At 46.9% G+C, this 15,571-nt stretch overlaps 1 protein-coding gene across 1 annotated transcript in view; it reads right to left on the bottom strand.

Moving 5' to 3' along the window:
• Positions 1 to 664: 664 nt before the first annotated feature.
• LOC113451644 (uncharacterized) overlaps positions 665 to 15,571 on the bottom strand; it is a 70,500-nt gene continuing 55,593 nt past the window's right edge. The window contains exons 18-23 of the mRNA XM_087930409.1: positions 14,535 to 14,829; positions 13,262 to 13,406; positions 7,563 to 7,840; positions 5,555 to 5,649; positions 3,180 to 3,474; positions 665 to 897 (exon numbers count right to left, since the gene is read on the bottom strand). Of these exons, the coding sequence (XP_087786535.1) occupies positions 711 to 897; positions 3,180 to 3,474; positions 5,555 to 5,649; positions 7,563 to 7,840; positions 13,262 to 13,406; positions 14,535 to 14,829 (1,295 nt within the window). The 3' untranslated portion in view covers positions 665 to 710. The remainder of the gene's footprint in view (positions 898 to 3,179; positions 3,475 to 5,554; positions 5,650 to 7,562; positions 7,841 to 13,261; positions 13,407 to 14,534; positions 14,830 to 15,571) is intronic.

Genomic DNA, 15,571 nt, shown 5'->3' with positions numbered 1-15,571 from the left:
TAGAACTGGTAGCTCTGTAGAGCAGCTGACCACGAACCAGTTCACTGCAACAACCTTCTGGTTGTCTGGTCCGCCCGCCCCCCGGGGCTCTTGGTTGTCCTTTATTTCTGGCTTTTTCAACCTCAGCCGCTTTGTGCGGCACGGCTGAGGTTGAAAAAGCAGGAAAGAAGACGATTTTCAAACTCTGCGCACTCGCGCACGTTTTCGGCTGTCCGGGTGGCAGAGCAGATGATTTTTGCAATTGCTTTACGCACATGTGCAAAACGCACTCTGACCGAACCAGTAGTAACACCGGTTGAATCCCACCCCTGCCTCGGAGGTCTTCTACTCCAAGCCCCTGCTCGTGCAGGAGACCCTATACAACTTGAGACAAGTGGCTGCCCAGCCTCTTCTTGGAAACCTCCAGGGACGGACACCCAGGACCCGTGGAGGCAAGTGGTTCCACTGGTTGATCGTTCTTGGTACCAGGTTGCTTCTCCCCTTGTTTGGTTTCCGTCTGTTGGGTCTTCTGGTGCTTTGGGCTTAGAAGAGGCTTTTATTAGAGGCCTTGATCTAAGGCCGCAGCACCAGGCAGATCTTGAAGATGCAGACGTTCCCTTCTCCTTCGTAGTCCTGACCCTCCTCGCCTTTGTACCTTACAAACCAACCCCAGGAACAAACCAGAATCGCTCCAAGGAAGTTTATTGAAGAGAATCAAGGTTGGTTATCCGTTATCCCTGTGTGTGTCCCGACACGCATGGGTCCTGGCTACACACCCTGCTCCCGTAGACCTCCACCTCGCACAGCGCCAGGGACACCGTGCAACCAGGAACAGTGACGGTGACATAGCGTCCAACAAGACCGTTGCAAGGGATGGTGCTGATGGCGCCCAGACGGGTGTCGGTGATGGTCCCACAGCTGTTAGGGAAAAAAAGGAAGCCAGAGAGTTCAAGGATGTTTCCAGGATATTTCAAGGCGCCTGGGATGCAGTGGTGGCATTCTACCAGTTCGGCCTGGTTCGAGCAAACTGGTAGTCAAACATGCTATAGTTCGGCTGAAGCGGTAGTAAAAAAACAGCTACTGGTTCAACCAAACCAGTATTTTCCCTCCTCCTGATGATCAGCTGTTCCGATGATCAGCTGTTCTGATGATCAGCTGTGCCAGGATCCCCCTCGCTGTCTTACTGCTTCACCCACAAAAATGGGCTCCCAGGTGGCTTCCCTGAGGCCCAGGAGACAAAGAAAAAGAGAGGGTGGGGGATGCTGCAAAACAAGCCACACCCACCCAGCCAACTAGCCACGCCCATCTAGCCATGCCCACAGAGCCAGTAGTAAAAATATTTGCCTCCCGCCCCTGCTGGGATGATCTCAGGGCAGCCCCAGCGGAAGCGGTTGGATGCAGGAGCAGCTTCCTTAGATATCGAACTATAACATCTATTCCATCGCGTCTGTATAGGGTCGTCTTATGGTGATTTTACTATGGTTTTATCTTAATCCTGTATTTGATCTCCTATATAAAATTGTACATGGTCATGTTTTACCCGTAAGTGACTTTTGTAAAGGACTTTTGTATCCACGAACACCAGCTGGCAGCCAAATGCCACAGCCCCAAATTCCCTCATCTTTACCCAGCACCGACACCAAACAGGACCAGGTCGATTGGAGCAACACGAAAAGCGTTGGCCACGCTACCCCTTCCCCCCCCCACGCCATGCTGGTGAGTCCATCCAAGCCTGGCACTCCATAAGCCATTCCGTGAACTACAACCCGCCTACGGGCCCCTCAGAAGCCAAACCAAACCGCCCAGCTAAGCAGAGGCGGCACCGACCCTCAACCAACCCACGCAACCTTCACCCCCATTGGAAGTTTCCCTCCCAATGATCCCCATCTGAGGCAACTTCCCTGTCACAAGACTCACACCTGACCCATCACAAGACCCTCACTTGACCTACCCACCTGGCTCATCACAGGACCTCCTGACCACAGGAGGCCCTTATAGACAACAACACCGACACGCTTCCCCTAAACTCTGCCGTCTGGTAACAAAATGTTTAGAAACCACCCCTCAAGTTTGGAGAACAAAGCTGCTCCACCCTCATGACTTTGTAATTTTAGTCGTAATGTAACGTGTGAACAACTGGTTTAAACCTAATGTAAATTGCTTTAAATACCATTGTAAAAAAACAACAACACGGATTTTTGTAACGAGAATTGTCAAATTCTGGAATATCCTCCTTGATTCAGTTGTCTTGGGTACTAATTTTCACAGTTTTTAATTCAAACTTAACTTTTGTGGAATTCATTCCATGTTTAAGAGGTTCCTAAAGAGACGTGCGTAAGTGCCCTAATGTGCCTATTGTCTCTGTCACATTTTAATATTTTTTTATTTGAAAATAAAAATAATATATTGCCCACCTATCTATCCATCCATCTATCCCTCCATTCTGATCCTTTATTTAAACATATTTGTATATCATGATTGGATGAACTCTGTATTTAATTTACTTTATTGTCATGGCACCTCATGCAACGAAATCAAACACCACCTTCAGTGCACATCATGACCGTGAAAATAATTGCAAACACACATGCTGTAGATGCCGTACGTTAAATAAAATGAAGATATGCATTCTTAAAAAAGATATGCATAGATTTTACCCCTGTGACTATGTAGGACAGGTGGGAAGGAAGCTAACCACCAGATTGCAAGAAGACAAGCAGGCGGTCAGGTGAGGAGACCCAAATTCATTGCTAGACTCCCACTGCAGTGAACAAGGACACACATTCCATTTCGCATCTAACTAAGATTGTCGGACGAGCAGGCACAAAAACAGCCAGGGAAGTTATGGAACTCTGGGAAACAGGCCCCTTGGGGTCAGTCAACAGGAGGGCTGATTTATCACCAGTTTATCAAACACTTAGGAGGTGAAGGATTGGCAGCAAAAGAAAATGATAGCCGGCACCCCAATCAACAACTAAAAAGCCTCACGCAAGAGGAATCGTAGAAATACCACACACATAACAGCAACACACTGCTAGAGACAAGTTCCCTAAAGATGGGCGCCAGCCCAAGCCTGAAAACTTGGAAGACAAAACCTCACACACACACAAATCCAAGCACTGCCATCGTCTATGATGTTTTGCTACAAAATTGACATCATTTTCCTGGCAATTTTGGCTTTTGTGGAAAGGGGAACTTACAGAGGATTGGATTTTCCATGGTCCGTCACGCAGTCTCCCACGCGGATTTCTGCTCCCCGGAGCCTTTCTCCACAGCAGTCCTCGCGGCTTTTCACCACCACGGAAGAAATGGCATACTGGCTCCCCAGGTCCACGTACCACCAGGGCTCCCTTTCTCGCTTGGTGTGGGTGCAACTGTTCTGCCCGATCCAGCGTCCACTGCAATTCCCGTCCACGGCTTTTCTGGCCACTGAATTGAACGGGCTTTTAATAGTGGACGATTGAAAAGCTGGGCGCCCTCTGGCCACATTTGTAGCTGGAAAGAAGTTGGGGAGAAGAAAGGCACGTCAACAGAATTGGTTCTCGGTTGGACTTCTCTGGATTTTGCAGACAAACCTCCAGGACTTTGAAAAACAAAATCCCTGGGACAACAATCTTGCTCCCTGTTGGAGACCACTTGGAAAAGCACAATGAAGGGGAAAGTGCTCTGGACTTTTCTGCATGCCTGACCAGGAAGTGGCCGACCGGAATGAGTGGACAGAGGCAGTCTGGAGAGCTTCTCACAAGAGGAAAAGAATTGGGGAGTTCTCCTGACTCAGCCAGGCTCCGTAATTGCTTTCTTTGCAAGACAACAAAAGGATGGAAAGGAAAATGGCTGATCTCTATCCTGAAGTAGGAATGTTGGTGCCCTCGGAGTCAGTCTTGGCAACTTCCAGGATGGAAATAATATACTGAAGATGGCTTTGCTAAAAGTGGAGGTCATGAGTGCGGCAGAATTAAGAGCTACAAGTAGACAGGCTCTTTGTAATTCCTCTCCGGACAAGGAGAAGACTTGAGACCAACCTCTAGTGCTCCAGACAGTGGTTCCTCATGAGGAGACCACAAGACTGAAGTTTCTGGTGGCTTTAGACCTGTCCTGCCCCTGTTAGAATCTGACTCTGAGGGAGAGGAGGAGCAGCCAACAGGGAGTGGGAGTGTGGCTCCAGAGGTTGTGGAGGAAACTGGGGAAGGGCAGAGGCTGGCTGGGCATTCAGAGGAAGACCCAGGTCCATCCTCTCTTCATCCTAGGGCACGCAGGGAGGAACGGAGAAGGGAGAAACATGAATGGCATGGTCTATGGGGAGGAAGGGGCCCTGATCCCCTTCATGGGCTGTAGCTGTGAGGGCTGTTTAAAAGGGCAAACTGTGCATGGGCCAGTGCTGGAAGCAAAGGATGAAATAATTCTAGTCTTTCCGTTCTTATCTGAGTTCTGGTGTCCTTCCCAGTGTGTGTATTTCGATATCTGTGGACGTCTTCAAGCCCTTTTCCTGCCTGGTCTCATTAATTGCTTCAGTGTGGTTTGTGTTGTTTTTTTCTATTTATAATTTATATGCATTTTGAGTTTGAACAGAATTTATTCCTTTTCGCAACTGTTTGTGAGGGAGTTTTTTTCTCCAGTCAATGACAATCGGACCTTTGAAGCCAAGTTGGAGGAATTGAAGGGACTTCACCTGTTTTTGTGACTTTCTTGCTTTTGTGTCCCACCCTGGGTCCTCACAAGACCTCTGGAAGACAAGGGAACGCCACCCTTGCTCAAATCATAGCTGGGACATTTAGATGTGCATATTTTCTTTTCTAATCACTTTTGGAAGTTGCTTGTTAATTGCTTTTCAGCTATTATGGATCTTTGGATCAACCACTAGGTGATTTATCTTAGCAAAAGAAGCTTAAATACAGGTTTAAGAACTTTAAAGGTTTTTTTTTTCTCCTTTTGGAATAAACAGCAAAAGGGTGATTAATTTAATTTTGGAAATTAAAACACATTAAGGGTCCAGATGAAATAAGATTTATGAATTCATTATAAGAATCCTCCCTGTGGGAAAATATTTTTGTGTTGAATTCTTTAAAAAAAAAACATGATAGGAGCAACTTTGAAGGCTGATCACTAAGAGGGAATTAGAAGGAACTAAAGATCACAATTAAAAGGAGAAGAATACTTAAATTCAACTTACTAGCGGTAATACAGAACGGAATGAAGTATCGTAACATCAGACTTATTGAAGTATACCTTTGAACAGTAATCCAGAAGTTAATTTTAATAGCATCCGCCATTATAGATTGGGTTGAAAAGATGTCATGAAAAATGAACAGATAATACTGGGCGAGACTATTGGCTGAACTGAAAGCGGGTTTTAAAATGGCGGTTTACAAGAACGGTACACAAAACGATGCTGCGCTTGAATGTACAAAGGAAATCGGACGACGTCCTGATAATTAAAAGGGGTATACCAATGAAAAAACCAAAATGGTGAGCTGGAAGGAAGGCAACGGGCCTTCCCCTTCCCCTTCCAGCATCTGAGCTAGCCAAACTCCTTCAGAGGGATGGCCTCACTTGATCCCATGTCCCCAGAGCTCACCGATGCCTCTCAGCTCCGGTTTGCAGCTCTGGGCCTCCCCGTGGCCAGCCAGGAGCCCCAGAAGAGGCAACCACATCCAGGTGACAAGCATCGTCCTGCAAGGAGACAAAGCAGACGGCAGAGAGAAGGTGTGATGACCCAAAGGGCGAGACGAAAAAATAACAGAGTCACAAAAGTAGAATAAATTCCCTTTAATTCCTCCAACTTGCCCCCCAATGTGCAGCTATCCTCGACTGGAGATCAAACTCTTCCAAAAAACAGTCTACGAAGGGAAGAAATGCAGTCCAAACTCAAAGTAAAGATCATTAGAAATAAAAAAACCCACACAAACCACACTGAAGGAATTAACACGACAGGCCAGGATGATAAATTGCAGATTTCCACAAGATAACGCAGCACCCACAGTTGGGAGGATGCCAAAACCCAGATAAGCCTCGACAAAGATAATGCACGTTTTGCTTCCAGTGAGGTGCTGTGTGCAAACGCCCTTCTTATATCCCTTTCTTCCAGCTGCAACTAATGAAAGGGATCAGGACCGTTTCCTCTCCTATAAGCCATGTTACTCCTTTCTCTGTTCCTCCCTGCATGCCCTAGGATGAAGAAGGGTTGGCCCTGGGTCTTCCTCTGAAGGCCTAGCCAGACTGGGCCCTTCCCCACTTTCCTCCACAGCCACTGGAGCCACACTCCCACTTCATGTCAGCTGCTCAGCCTCCCCCTCAGAATCAGACTCCAACAAGGGCACGACAGACGGAGTATTTGGGGACTGAAGGCTAAAACATATGAAGGACGGTTGCTGGAACTGGGCACGGCTAGTTCGAGGAAAAGAAGGACGAGGGGAGACGTGTGAGCAGTGTTCTGATATTTATGGGGCTCCCCAAAGAAGAGGAGGGGGTCAAGCTATTCTCCAAAGCACCTGAGATTAGGAGAAGAAGCAACGGGTGGAAACTCATCAAGGAAAGAAGCAACCTAGAACTAAGGAGAAATTTCCTTACAGTTAGAACAATTAACCAGTGGAGCAACCTGACTCCAGAGCTTGTGAATGCTCCAACACTGGACATTTTAAAGAAGAGGTTGGATAACCATTTGTCCGAAGTGGTACAGGTTTCCTGCTTAAGCAGGGGGTTGGACTAGAAGACCTCCAAGGTCCCTCCCACCTCTGCTATCCTACTCTATGCTGGAGCCCCTGGACCGGAGTCCTGCTTGGCAACTGACCTCTGCAGAGGCTGGGACTACTTTGGGGATCAAGACCTCTGTTGCCCGAAGAAGGGAGCCCATCCAATGGGACCTTCCCACTGGAAACCAACCAGACCAGCAGGCAGAAAAAGAGTTTTGAAGTGGGACATTCGCTCCCAGGTTCTTCTGTTCTTCCCACCTGCCCGCTCAGGTAATTGGCTACCTTTTATTTCCTGCTTTTTCAACCTCAGCTGTCTCGCGTGGCACAGCTGATCGCCGCGTGAATGTTGTGGTACGCACAGGGCTTCCAGGAGAAGGTGCTTCTCAAAATGCAGTGTGCATTTGGCGCACAAAGCCTGCACTCGCCAAAACCGGTTATTACACCTGGTTGGATCCCACTCCTGTTCTGCCTGCAGCTTCTGCCCAGAGGTTCTGGCTGCTTTCACCCAAAACTGAGCTGCTCCTAGGTGGAAGGACCTGGACTTCACAGCCCGCCAGAAGGCTAAGAGGGCAGCCACAGAGTTTCCTGATCCGCGTGGAATGCCCATTTCATCCAGTTTCGAATAACATCGGTTGAGGGTTGATTCCTTTCATCATATGCCAATGGTGTCTTAAAACATGGGGGGTCCCAGGTCCAGAGGTGGGTCTTCAGCAGGTTCTGACCCGTTCTGGAGAAGCGGTAGTGGAAATTTTGAGTAGTTTGGAGAACTGGCAAATTCCACCTCTGACTGGAGATTTTACAGTATCCTTCCCCTGCCACGTCCATCAAGCTGCACCTACAGAACCGGTAGCAAAAATGTTTGAATCCCACCACTGCTCAGGTCCAATTTCCCACCTTGGAGAACGAGGAAGCTCTCGATGAACTGCAAAAATCAGAGGGAAGCAGGGAGCGAAAGGTGAATTGCAGGAGGCAGATCTTATCCTGACCATGGATTGGAGTGGGATAATCTTGGGCAAATATTGACCCTGTGAGCAGCGAAAACAGATAACAGATGACCAGAGTTGGAAGGGACCTTGTAGGTCATCTAGTCCAACCTCCCCCCTCCCCGCAGGAGACCCTACACCATTTCTGACAAATGGCAGTCCAGCCTCTTCTTGAAAGCCTCCAGGGATGAAGCTCCCACAACTTCTTTCTTCTTTCTTTCTTTCTTTCTTTCTTTCTTTCTTTCTTTCTTTCTTTCTTTCTTTCTTTCTTTCTTTCTTTCTCTCTCTCTCTCTCTCTCTTTCCTTCCTTCCTCCCTTCCTTCCTTCCTTCCTCCCTTCCTTCCTTCCTTCTTTCTCTTTCCTTTCCTTCCTTCCTTCCTTTCTACCTTCCTTTCTACCTACCTACCTACCTACCAACCTATCAGATTAACAAACTTGGAAGGGACCTTGTAGGTCATCTAGTCCAACCCCCAGCCCAAGCAGGAGACCCTACACCATTGTCTGACAGATGGCAGTCCAGCCTCTTCTTGAAAGCCTCCAGTGATGAAGTTCCCACAACTTACTTCTTTCTTTCTTTCTTTCTTTCTTTCTTTCTTTCTTTCTTTCTTTCTTTCTTTCTTTCTTTCTTTCTTTCTTTCTTTCCTTCCTTCCTTCCTTCCTTCCTTCCTTCCTTCCTTCCTTCCTTTCTACCTTCCTTCCTTCCTTCCTTTCTTTCTACCTACCTACCTACCTACCTATCAGATTAACAAACTTGGAAGGGACCTTGTAGGTCATCTAGTCCAACCCCCCCACCCAAGCAGGAGACCCTACACCATTGTCTGACAGAGGGCAGTCCAGTCTCTTCTTGAAAGCCTCCAGGGATGAAGCTCCCACAACTTCTGAAGGCAACTTCTGTTCAATGGGTTGATGGTTCTCCCTGTCAGAAAGTTTCTCCTTATTTCCAGGTTGAATCTCTCCTTGGTCCGTTTCCATCCATGATTCCTTGTCTGGCCTACAGATTTCCTCTGTCCAGGTTTTTGGGATGCTGGGCTAGGGGGCCATGCTTCTGGATTCCTAGGATAGTTATTGGAAAACCTCTGGCTATTCCCAGAGAGGAGATCTAACCCAGCTTCCTTATGACTCTACGGAAATAGTATGGCAACATTTCTGGAAGTGTTTTGCCCTGACCTTCTTTGTAGGGCCGAGAGAGAGTGACTGGCCCAAGGCTGTCTAGTGTAGGTGTCTCCAACCTTGGCAACTTGTGGACTTCCAATACCCAGAATTCCCCAGCCAATTGAAGACTTTCCCCAAGTCTTAAAGTCTCAAGGTTGGACACCCCTGAGTTACAGCAAACGTAGAAGGGGCTGAGGGATTCAGGAGGGTTGAAGTCCACAAGTCTTCAAGTTGCCAAGGGTTAGAGACCCTTGGCCTAGTTGACTTTCATGCCTGTGGCAGGATAAGAACTCATGGCCTCCTGGCTACTCGAGCATGGCTGTATAACACTGTGGCATTTAAATGGCAGTCCGTCTATAAATGATCTCAGGACACACAAACACCCTCAAAACTCTTCAACGCCCATCCAGATGAAAAACATTTTGCAAATAGATCCATCAAGGTGAAGACCTCCTGTTGAAGGTAGAGAAGGCAAGCGGCTTTGTTCTTAGGCATTCCCTCCATAGTTTAACTCACCTGGAGTCTCTCACCTGGCCAACCAAATGGGGGTGAGTTTCACAGCTGCTCCTTCTCAAACTGAGATTTCTCCAGAATATTGGCATTCTTCTATTTTGGACAGTTTTAACTTCTTTCCTAATGGGGGGGTGGCTCCTCCTTCAGAGAGCACAGCCAGCCAACGGGAAGGTGCAGACCAATCAGGACCAGGTTAAAAATCTCCCATTGGCTGTTTCCTCCTTGTTTTTCCAAAGCACCTGGACGCCAGACAAGAAAGAATAGATGGAAACTGAACCAGGAGAGACTCAACCTGGAAATAAGGATAAACTTTCTGACAGGGAGGACAATCCACCCATGGAGCAGATTGCCATCACTTGAGGCTTTCAAGAAGAGATCGGACTGCCATTGGACAGAAATGGTGTAGGGTCTCTCATTTGGGCGAGGGGGTTGGACTAGATGATCTACAAGGCCCCTCCCACTCTGGTTATCTGTTATCTGCTTCTGGCTGCTGACAGTGGGAAGAGAGGACCTCCTGCATTACCCCTTATCCTACAGGATCTCACCTCTTTCTGCCTGTTAAGTGACTATCTTGAGAGGAACACAATAGCCTTCCTTGGCAGAGGCCAACTGGGTTCCATATGGGAACATCACCATGGTCTGTGAGCAAGCAGCATTATGAAGTTTTTTACAAGACTCAAGCATGCTTGCACCTCCAAAGTCAACATAAGTGGGCAGCTACATTTGGAGGAGATGACCGTAATAGTGGATTTGGAGAGAGAATAGTGTCCCACAGGGTATATACAAAGATGTTGAGATTCTACGAAGAGCAACCAACGGTAATTAGGTGACTAAAGGCTAAAACAGGAATTGGGTATGTCTAGTTTAATGAAAAGAAGGACCGGAGTGACATGATAACCGTGTTCCAATATTTGAGGGGCTGCCACAAAGTAGAGGGGGTCAGTTTATTCTCCAAAGCACCTGAAGCAACAGGTGGAAACCAAGTAGAGACGCAACCTGGAACTCAAGAGAAATTTTATGCCAGTGAGAACAATTGACCAGTGGAAGAGTTTCCCTCCGGAAGTTGTAGGTGCTTCATCCCTGGAGGTCTTTCAGAAGAGACTGGACAGCCACTTGTCTCAAATGATATAGGGTCTCCTGCTGGAGCAGGGGGTTGGACTAGAAGACCTCCAAGGTCCCTTCCAATCAGCGGTGGGATTCAAAAAATTTTACTACTGGTTTTGTGGGTGTGTCTTGATAGGCATGGCTTAGCTTGGTGGGTGTGGCATGGTGGGCGTGGCAGGGGAAGGTTACTGCAAAAAAACCCTTCCCTCCCCACCCCACTGACCTGCTTTCCAGCTCCGTTCTCCTGTGCAGGGCAACCAAAGGAGACCCAGCCAATCAGCTGGGACTCAATGGGAGGCAGAGGTGGACTTGGCAGGGCCAGTCAGAGGCGGGATTTGCTGGTTCTCCGAACTACTCAAAATTTCCAGTACTGGTTCTCTGGAACCGGTCAGAACCGGCTGAATTCCACCTCTGCTTCCACCTCTGTTATTCCTCTTTCTGTTTTTGTTATTGTTGTATATATTTTATTTGTTGTTGTATATATTTTATCCTTTAACAACCAACATTTTTTGTGGACAGTGTAATTACTGGGTTAATATATTTTTCACACAATGCTAATGGTAATAATACAATTTACATACACAGTTTTTATCTTCCAACTTCTAACCTTGATATGCTGATTATAATTATAATATATTCTTTTATATATCAATATATATGTGTGTGGGCCTGGCAGGGGAATGATACTCTAAAATCCCCATTGCCCCCCCACCTCACCAACCTGCTTTGCAGCTCTGTTCTCCTGTGCAGGGCAACAAAAGAGGATTCAGCCGATCAGCTGAGACTTGGGAGAAGGGGGGCAGGGTGGGAATCAGAGGTGGGATTTGCCGGTTCTCCGAACTACTTAAAATTTCCGCTACCAGATCTCCAGAACTGGTCAGAACCTGCTGAAGACCACCCTCTGAAGGTATCCACCTGACCACCTTAGTCAATGACTGGAATTCCCACTCTCCTGTTGTAGTAGCTAAGCGATTAATTCAGCCAGAGGGCTCCCAATTTGGCAATTTTAAGACTGGTGGACTTCAATTCCCAGAATTCCCCAGCCAGCCATGGGGAATTCTGGCTGTCAAGGTGAAATTCTTGGTTGAGGTTCAAGGGCCTCTCAGCAAATTCAGCAGGAGAAACAGAGAAAATGAGAACTATCAATTATTATCCAGAATTTTTATAGGAAACAATTTGAAATCCAGTCACTGCGGACGTTGTACTGTGTACAAACTTGGAGAGGACTCTTGTTATGGCCAAAGACTGAATTGGCCAATGTGAGACCTGGATGACGCTTTGTTGCCTTGTATTACTCTTTCTTTTACAGCATAACTTATTTGTTATTTAAGTCTGACCCGCTGCTTATGTTGCGCTGGATTCCTGGAGCTTTGCTAGATATGTGATAGAGCTTCCTTCACAGCGATCAATGGAAGGGATTGTGTCATCCCAATGCAACAAATACATTAAAAAGTTAGAGTATCGTAAATCCCTTGATTAAATATTGACCAAGTAGGCAGACAGGAAGCAGATTGCCACGGCGTGTGATCTGAACTGATACATTTATCCATCCCTGGCAGTCAACAGAAACCAGGGATTTCCTGGAGATATTTGGGGTCTTCTTAGCAATCTAGCAAGGTGTTTCTCGGAGCTCCTGGTGGATTGTTGGAATCGAGAAGCAATAGGTGGCTTGAAATAACACATATGAAGAATGGTTGCAGGAATTGGTTATGTCTAATCTAATTAAAAGGAGGACTTGGGGTGGCATGATAGTGGTCTTCCAATATTTGAGGAGCTGCCCCAAAGAAGACGGGTGGGGGTGGTCAACCTCTTCTCCAAAACCCCAGAAGGCAGGAGAAGAAGCAACAGGTGGAAACTGATCAAGGAGAGAAGCAACCTGGAATTCAGGAGAAACTTCCTAACAGTGAAGACAATCAACCAGTGGAACAGCCTGCCACCCGAAGTTGTGGGTGCTTCTTCATCACTGGAGGTTTTTTTAAGAAGAGACTGGACAGCCACTTGTCTGGAATGGTATATAGGGTCTCCTGCTTGAGCAGGGGGTTGGACTAGAAGACCTCCAAGGTCCCTTCCAGTCCTTTGGATCCGTGTTCTAGTTTGGAGCAGGAGACAGGAGTCTTTTTCCTGGTTTCACGCGTCCACAATTCAGGTTTCTCCACAAAAACAAAATGTGGAAGTTGAAGGGCCATAGAAAAGTTGCAAAGAGGGCTTGACCAAAGCTGGAGGAAGGACATCTCCCAGGGCATTTTTAAGAAGAGAGTGGACAGCAGTGGTGGGGTTCCAATTTTTTTTTACCACCAGTTCTGTGGGTGTGGCTCGGTGGGTGCGCTTTGCCTGTGCATGCACGCTTTGCTTTACGCGTGCACAGAGGGTTGGCTACTAACCTTCTCCTGCAATCCTGCACTCTCCTTGTGTCTCCAACAGCCGACGCTCAGCAATCCGCTGTGCCGCGCGAAACAGCGGAGGTTGAAAAGCAGGAAATCTAGGTCAGAATAGAGCCAGGGTGGGTGGAAGGAGCCAGCAGCTGATCACTGGAGCAAACCGGTTCACTCACAGACGATTGTTGGTGCTACCCGTTCTGCCAAACCAGGCCGAACCGGTAGAATACCACCACTGCTGGACAGGCATTTGTCTGGAATGGTATGGGGTCTCCTGATTGAGTAGTGGGCTGGACTAGAAGACCTTCAATCTCCCTTCCAACTTCGTTATTCTTCGGGGGCGGTTATTATAAACCAAACCCAGAAACAAAAGTGTTGCTTAAAGTAAGTTTATTTGAGAGTCAGAACTGATCTAAATGATGAATTATCCCCACATCTGTCCTGACGCACGTGGGTGCTGGCTTCACACTTTGGTCCCGTAGACCTCCACCTCGCACAGGGCCAGGGATACCGTGTGACCAGGGACGGTGACGATGACATAGCGCCCCACTTGACCCTTGCAGGAGATGGTGTTGATGGCGCCCAGACGGGTGTTGGCGATGGTCCCACAGCTGTTGGAAGGGGGAAAAAAAGAGGACACCCTTTCATGGTTTGTGGTGGCTCAGAAAGAGAGAATTAAAAGAACAGATAATGCGCCCCTGCAAATGGTAACATGTATAGTTGGAGAAGTGTCTCCTGGGACACTTCAAGGCACTTTGGAGGAACTCATGGCAGCCACAGCAGGAGCGGTTAGAAGGCTACCTTCCTTGGGTACCGGCCTGTACACCTACCCCAGGGCTTCTCAACCGTGGGCAACTTGAAGAGGTGGCTGGCTGCAGATTTCTGGCTGCAGAGTTGAAAGTCACACGTCTTTAAGTTGCTATGGTTGAGAACCACTGATCTACCCCATTGTGATTCCATGGTGCCATATTATGGTGGTTTTATTATGGTTTTATCTTAATTTAATGTTTTATCTCCTATATTGCATTGCCCTCATTCCCTATCTATTTTTCTATCTATCTATCATCTCTCTCTCCTCTCTCTATCTATCTATCTATCTATCTATCTATCTATTCTTCCATTTATCTATCTATCTATCTATCATCTATCTATCTATCATCTATCTATCTACCTATTTATCATCTATCTCTATCAATCTATCAATCATCCATTTATCATTCTATCTGTCTATCTATCTATCTATCTATCTATCTATCTATCTATCTATCTATCATCTATCTATCTATCTATCTATCTACCTATTTATCTATCATCTATCTATCTATCTATCAATCTATCAATCATCCATTTATCATTCTATTATCTATCTATCTATCTATCTATCATTCATTCATTCATTCATTCATTATCTCACATATCCTTTATCTAGTTTTATTATCTATCATCTAACTATCTGTCACGTATCTATATTTGCTGAAGCTTCATTTAAACTTATATTTGTACATTTGTGCATTGCATGACCTCTGTAGATGCCTTACACTAAACAAAATTAAGAAATCCATTCCTAAAGAAAGGATGCTCAAAAATACAGAAGACTTAAAGCAATTTAGCTTCCCCCCCCACACACAATCCAAGCGCTGCCACCATCTGTCCTGGGCGCTACCAAATTGACGTTGTATTCCTAGCTCTTTGATCTCCCAATTAACCGCTTTCTGCGGAGTGAGCCAAGAGGAACTTACAGGCGGTTGGAAAATCCACGGTTGGGCACGCAGTCTGCCACGCGGATCTGTGCTCCCCGGAGCCTTTCTCCGCAGCAGTCCTCGCGGCTTTTCACCACCACGGATGAAATGGCATACTGCCTCCCCAGGTCCACGTACCACCAGGGGTCCTTTTCTTTCTTGGTGTGGGTGCAACTGTTCTGCCCGATCCAGCGTCCACTGCAATTCCCGTCCACGGCTTTTCTGGCCACTGAATTGAACTGGCTTTCAATAGTGGACGATTGAAAAGCTGGGCGCCCTCTGGCCACATTTGTAGCTGAAAAGAAGTTGGGGAGAAGACAGGCACGTCAACAGAATTGGTTCTCGGTTGGACTTCTCTGGATTTTGCAGACAAACCTCCAGGAGGAAAAACCAAATCCCTGGGATAAACTTTCAGCTCTCTTGAAGTCTTGTTACCTGCTGGGGACCAGTCTGGGAGAGCGGAAGGGCAGGAAAGGCTGGTGACCCTCGGCACTTTCTCGCATGCCTGACCAGGAAGTGGCCGGCCAGAATGAGTGGACAGACAGAGGCAGTCTGGAGAGCTATTCATGGACATCAACTTATTTCATTAGTTTATCAAAATATAAAATACAGGGATATCAAGAAAAATGAAGACAATGGGAAAATAAGGGAGGAAAAAGGGAAGAGAGAAAAGTTTATCAGATTGACAGAGTCGGAGGGGACCTTGTAGCAAAGCTGGCTGGGGAATTCTGGGAGTTGAAGTCCGCCAGGCTTAAAGTGGCCAAGGTTGGAGACCCCTGCTCTAGAGAGAAGGAAAGAAGTTGGAACTTCTCCTAGCTTGGCTATCTCCATATTTGCTTTGTTTACAAGAGAACAAAAGGGTGGGAACGCAGGGGTGGGATTCAAATTTCTTAACAACCGGTTCTGTGGGTGTGGCCTAATTTGTGGCTTGGTAGTCACTTGACTGGCTGGGCATGGCTTGTATGTAAACATTGTAAACATTTATGTAAATATTGAATTTTTTAATAAAAAAAGAACAACTTCTACCCAAAATCAGG

This window comes from Pseudonaja textilis, chromosome 3, assembly GCF_049901715.1.
Source record: "Pseudonaja textilis isolate UNSWEBS1 chromosome 3, rPseTex1.2, whole genome shotgun sequence".
Classification (NCBI taxonomy): Eukaryota; Metazoa; Chordata; class Lepidosauria; order Squamata; family Elapidae; genus Pseudonaja; species Pseudonaja textilis.
The sequence above is the reverse complement of the archived record's forward strand: the minus strand, read 5'-3'. Positions and strand labels throughout refer to the sequence as shown.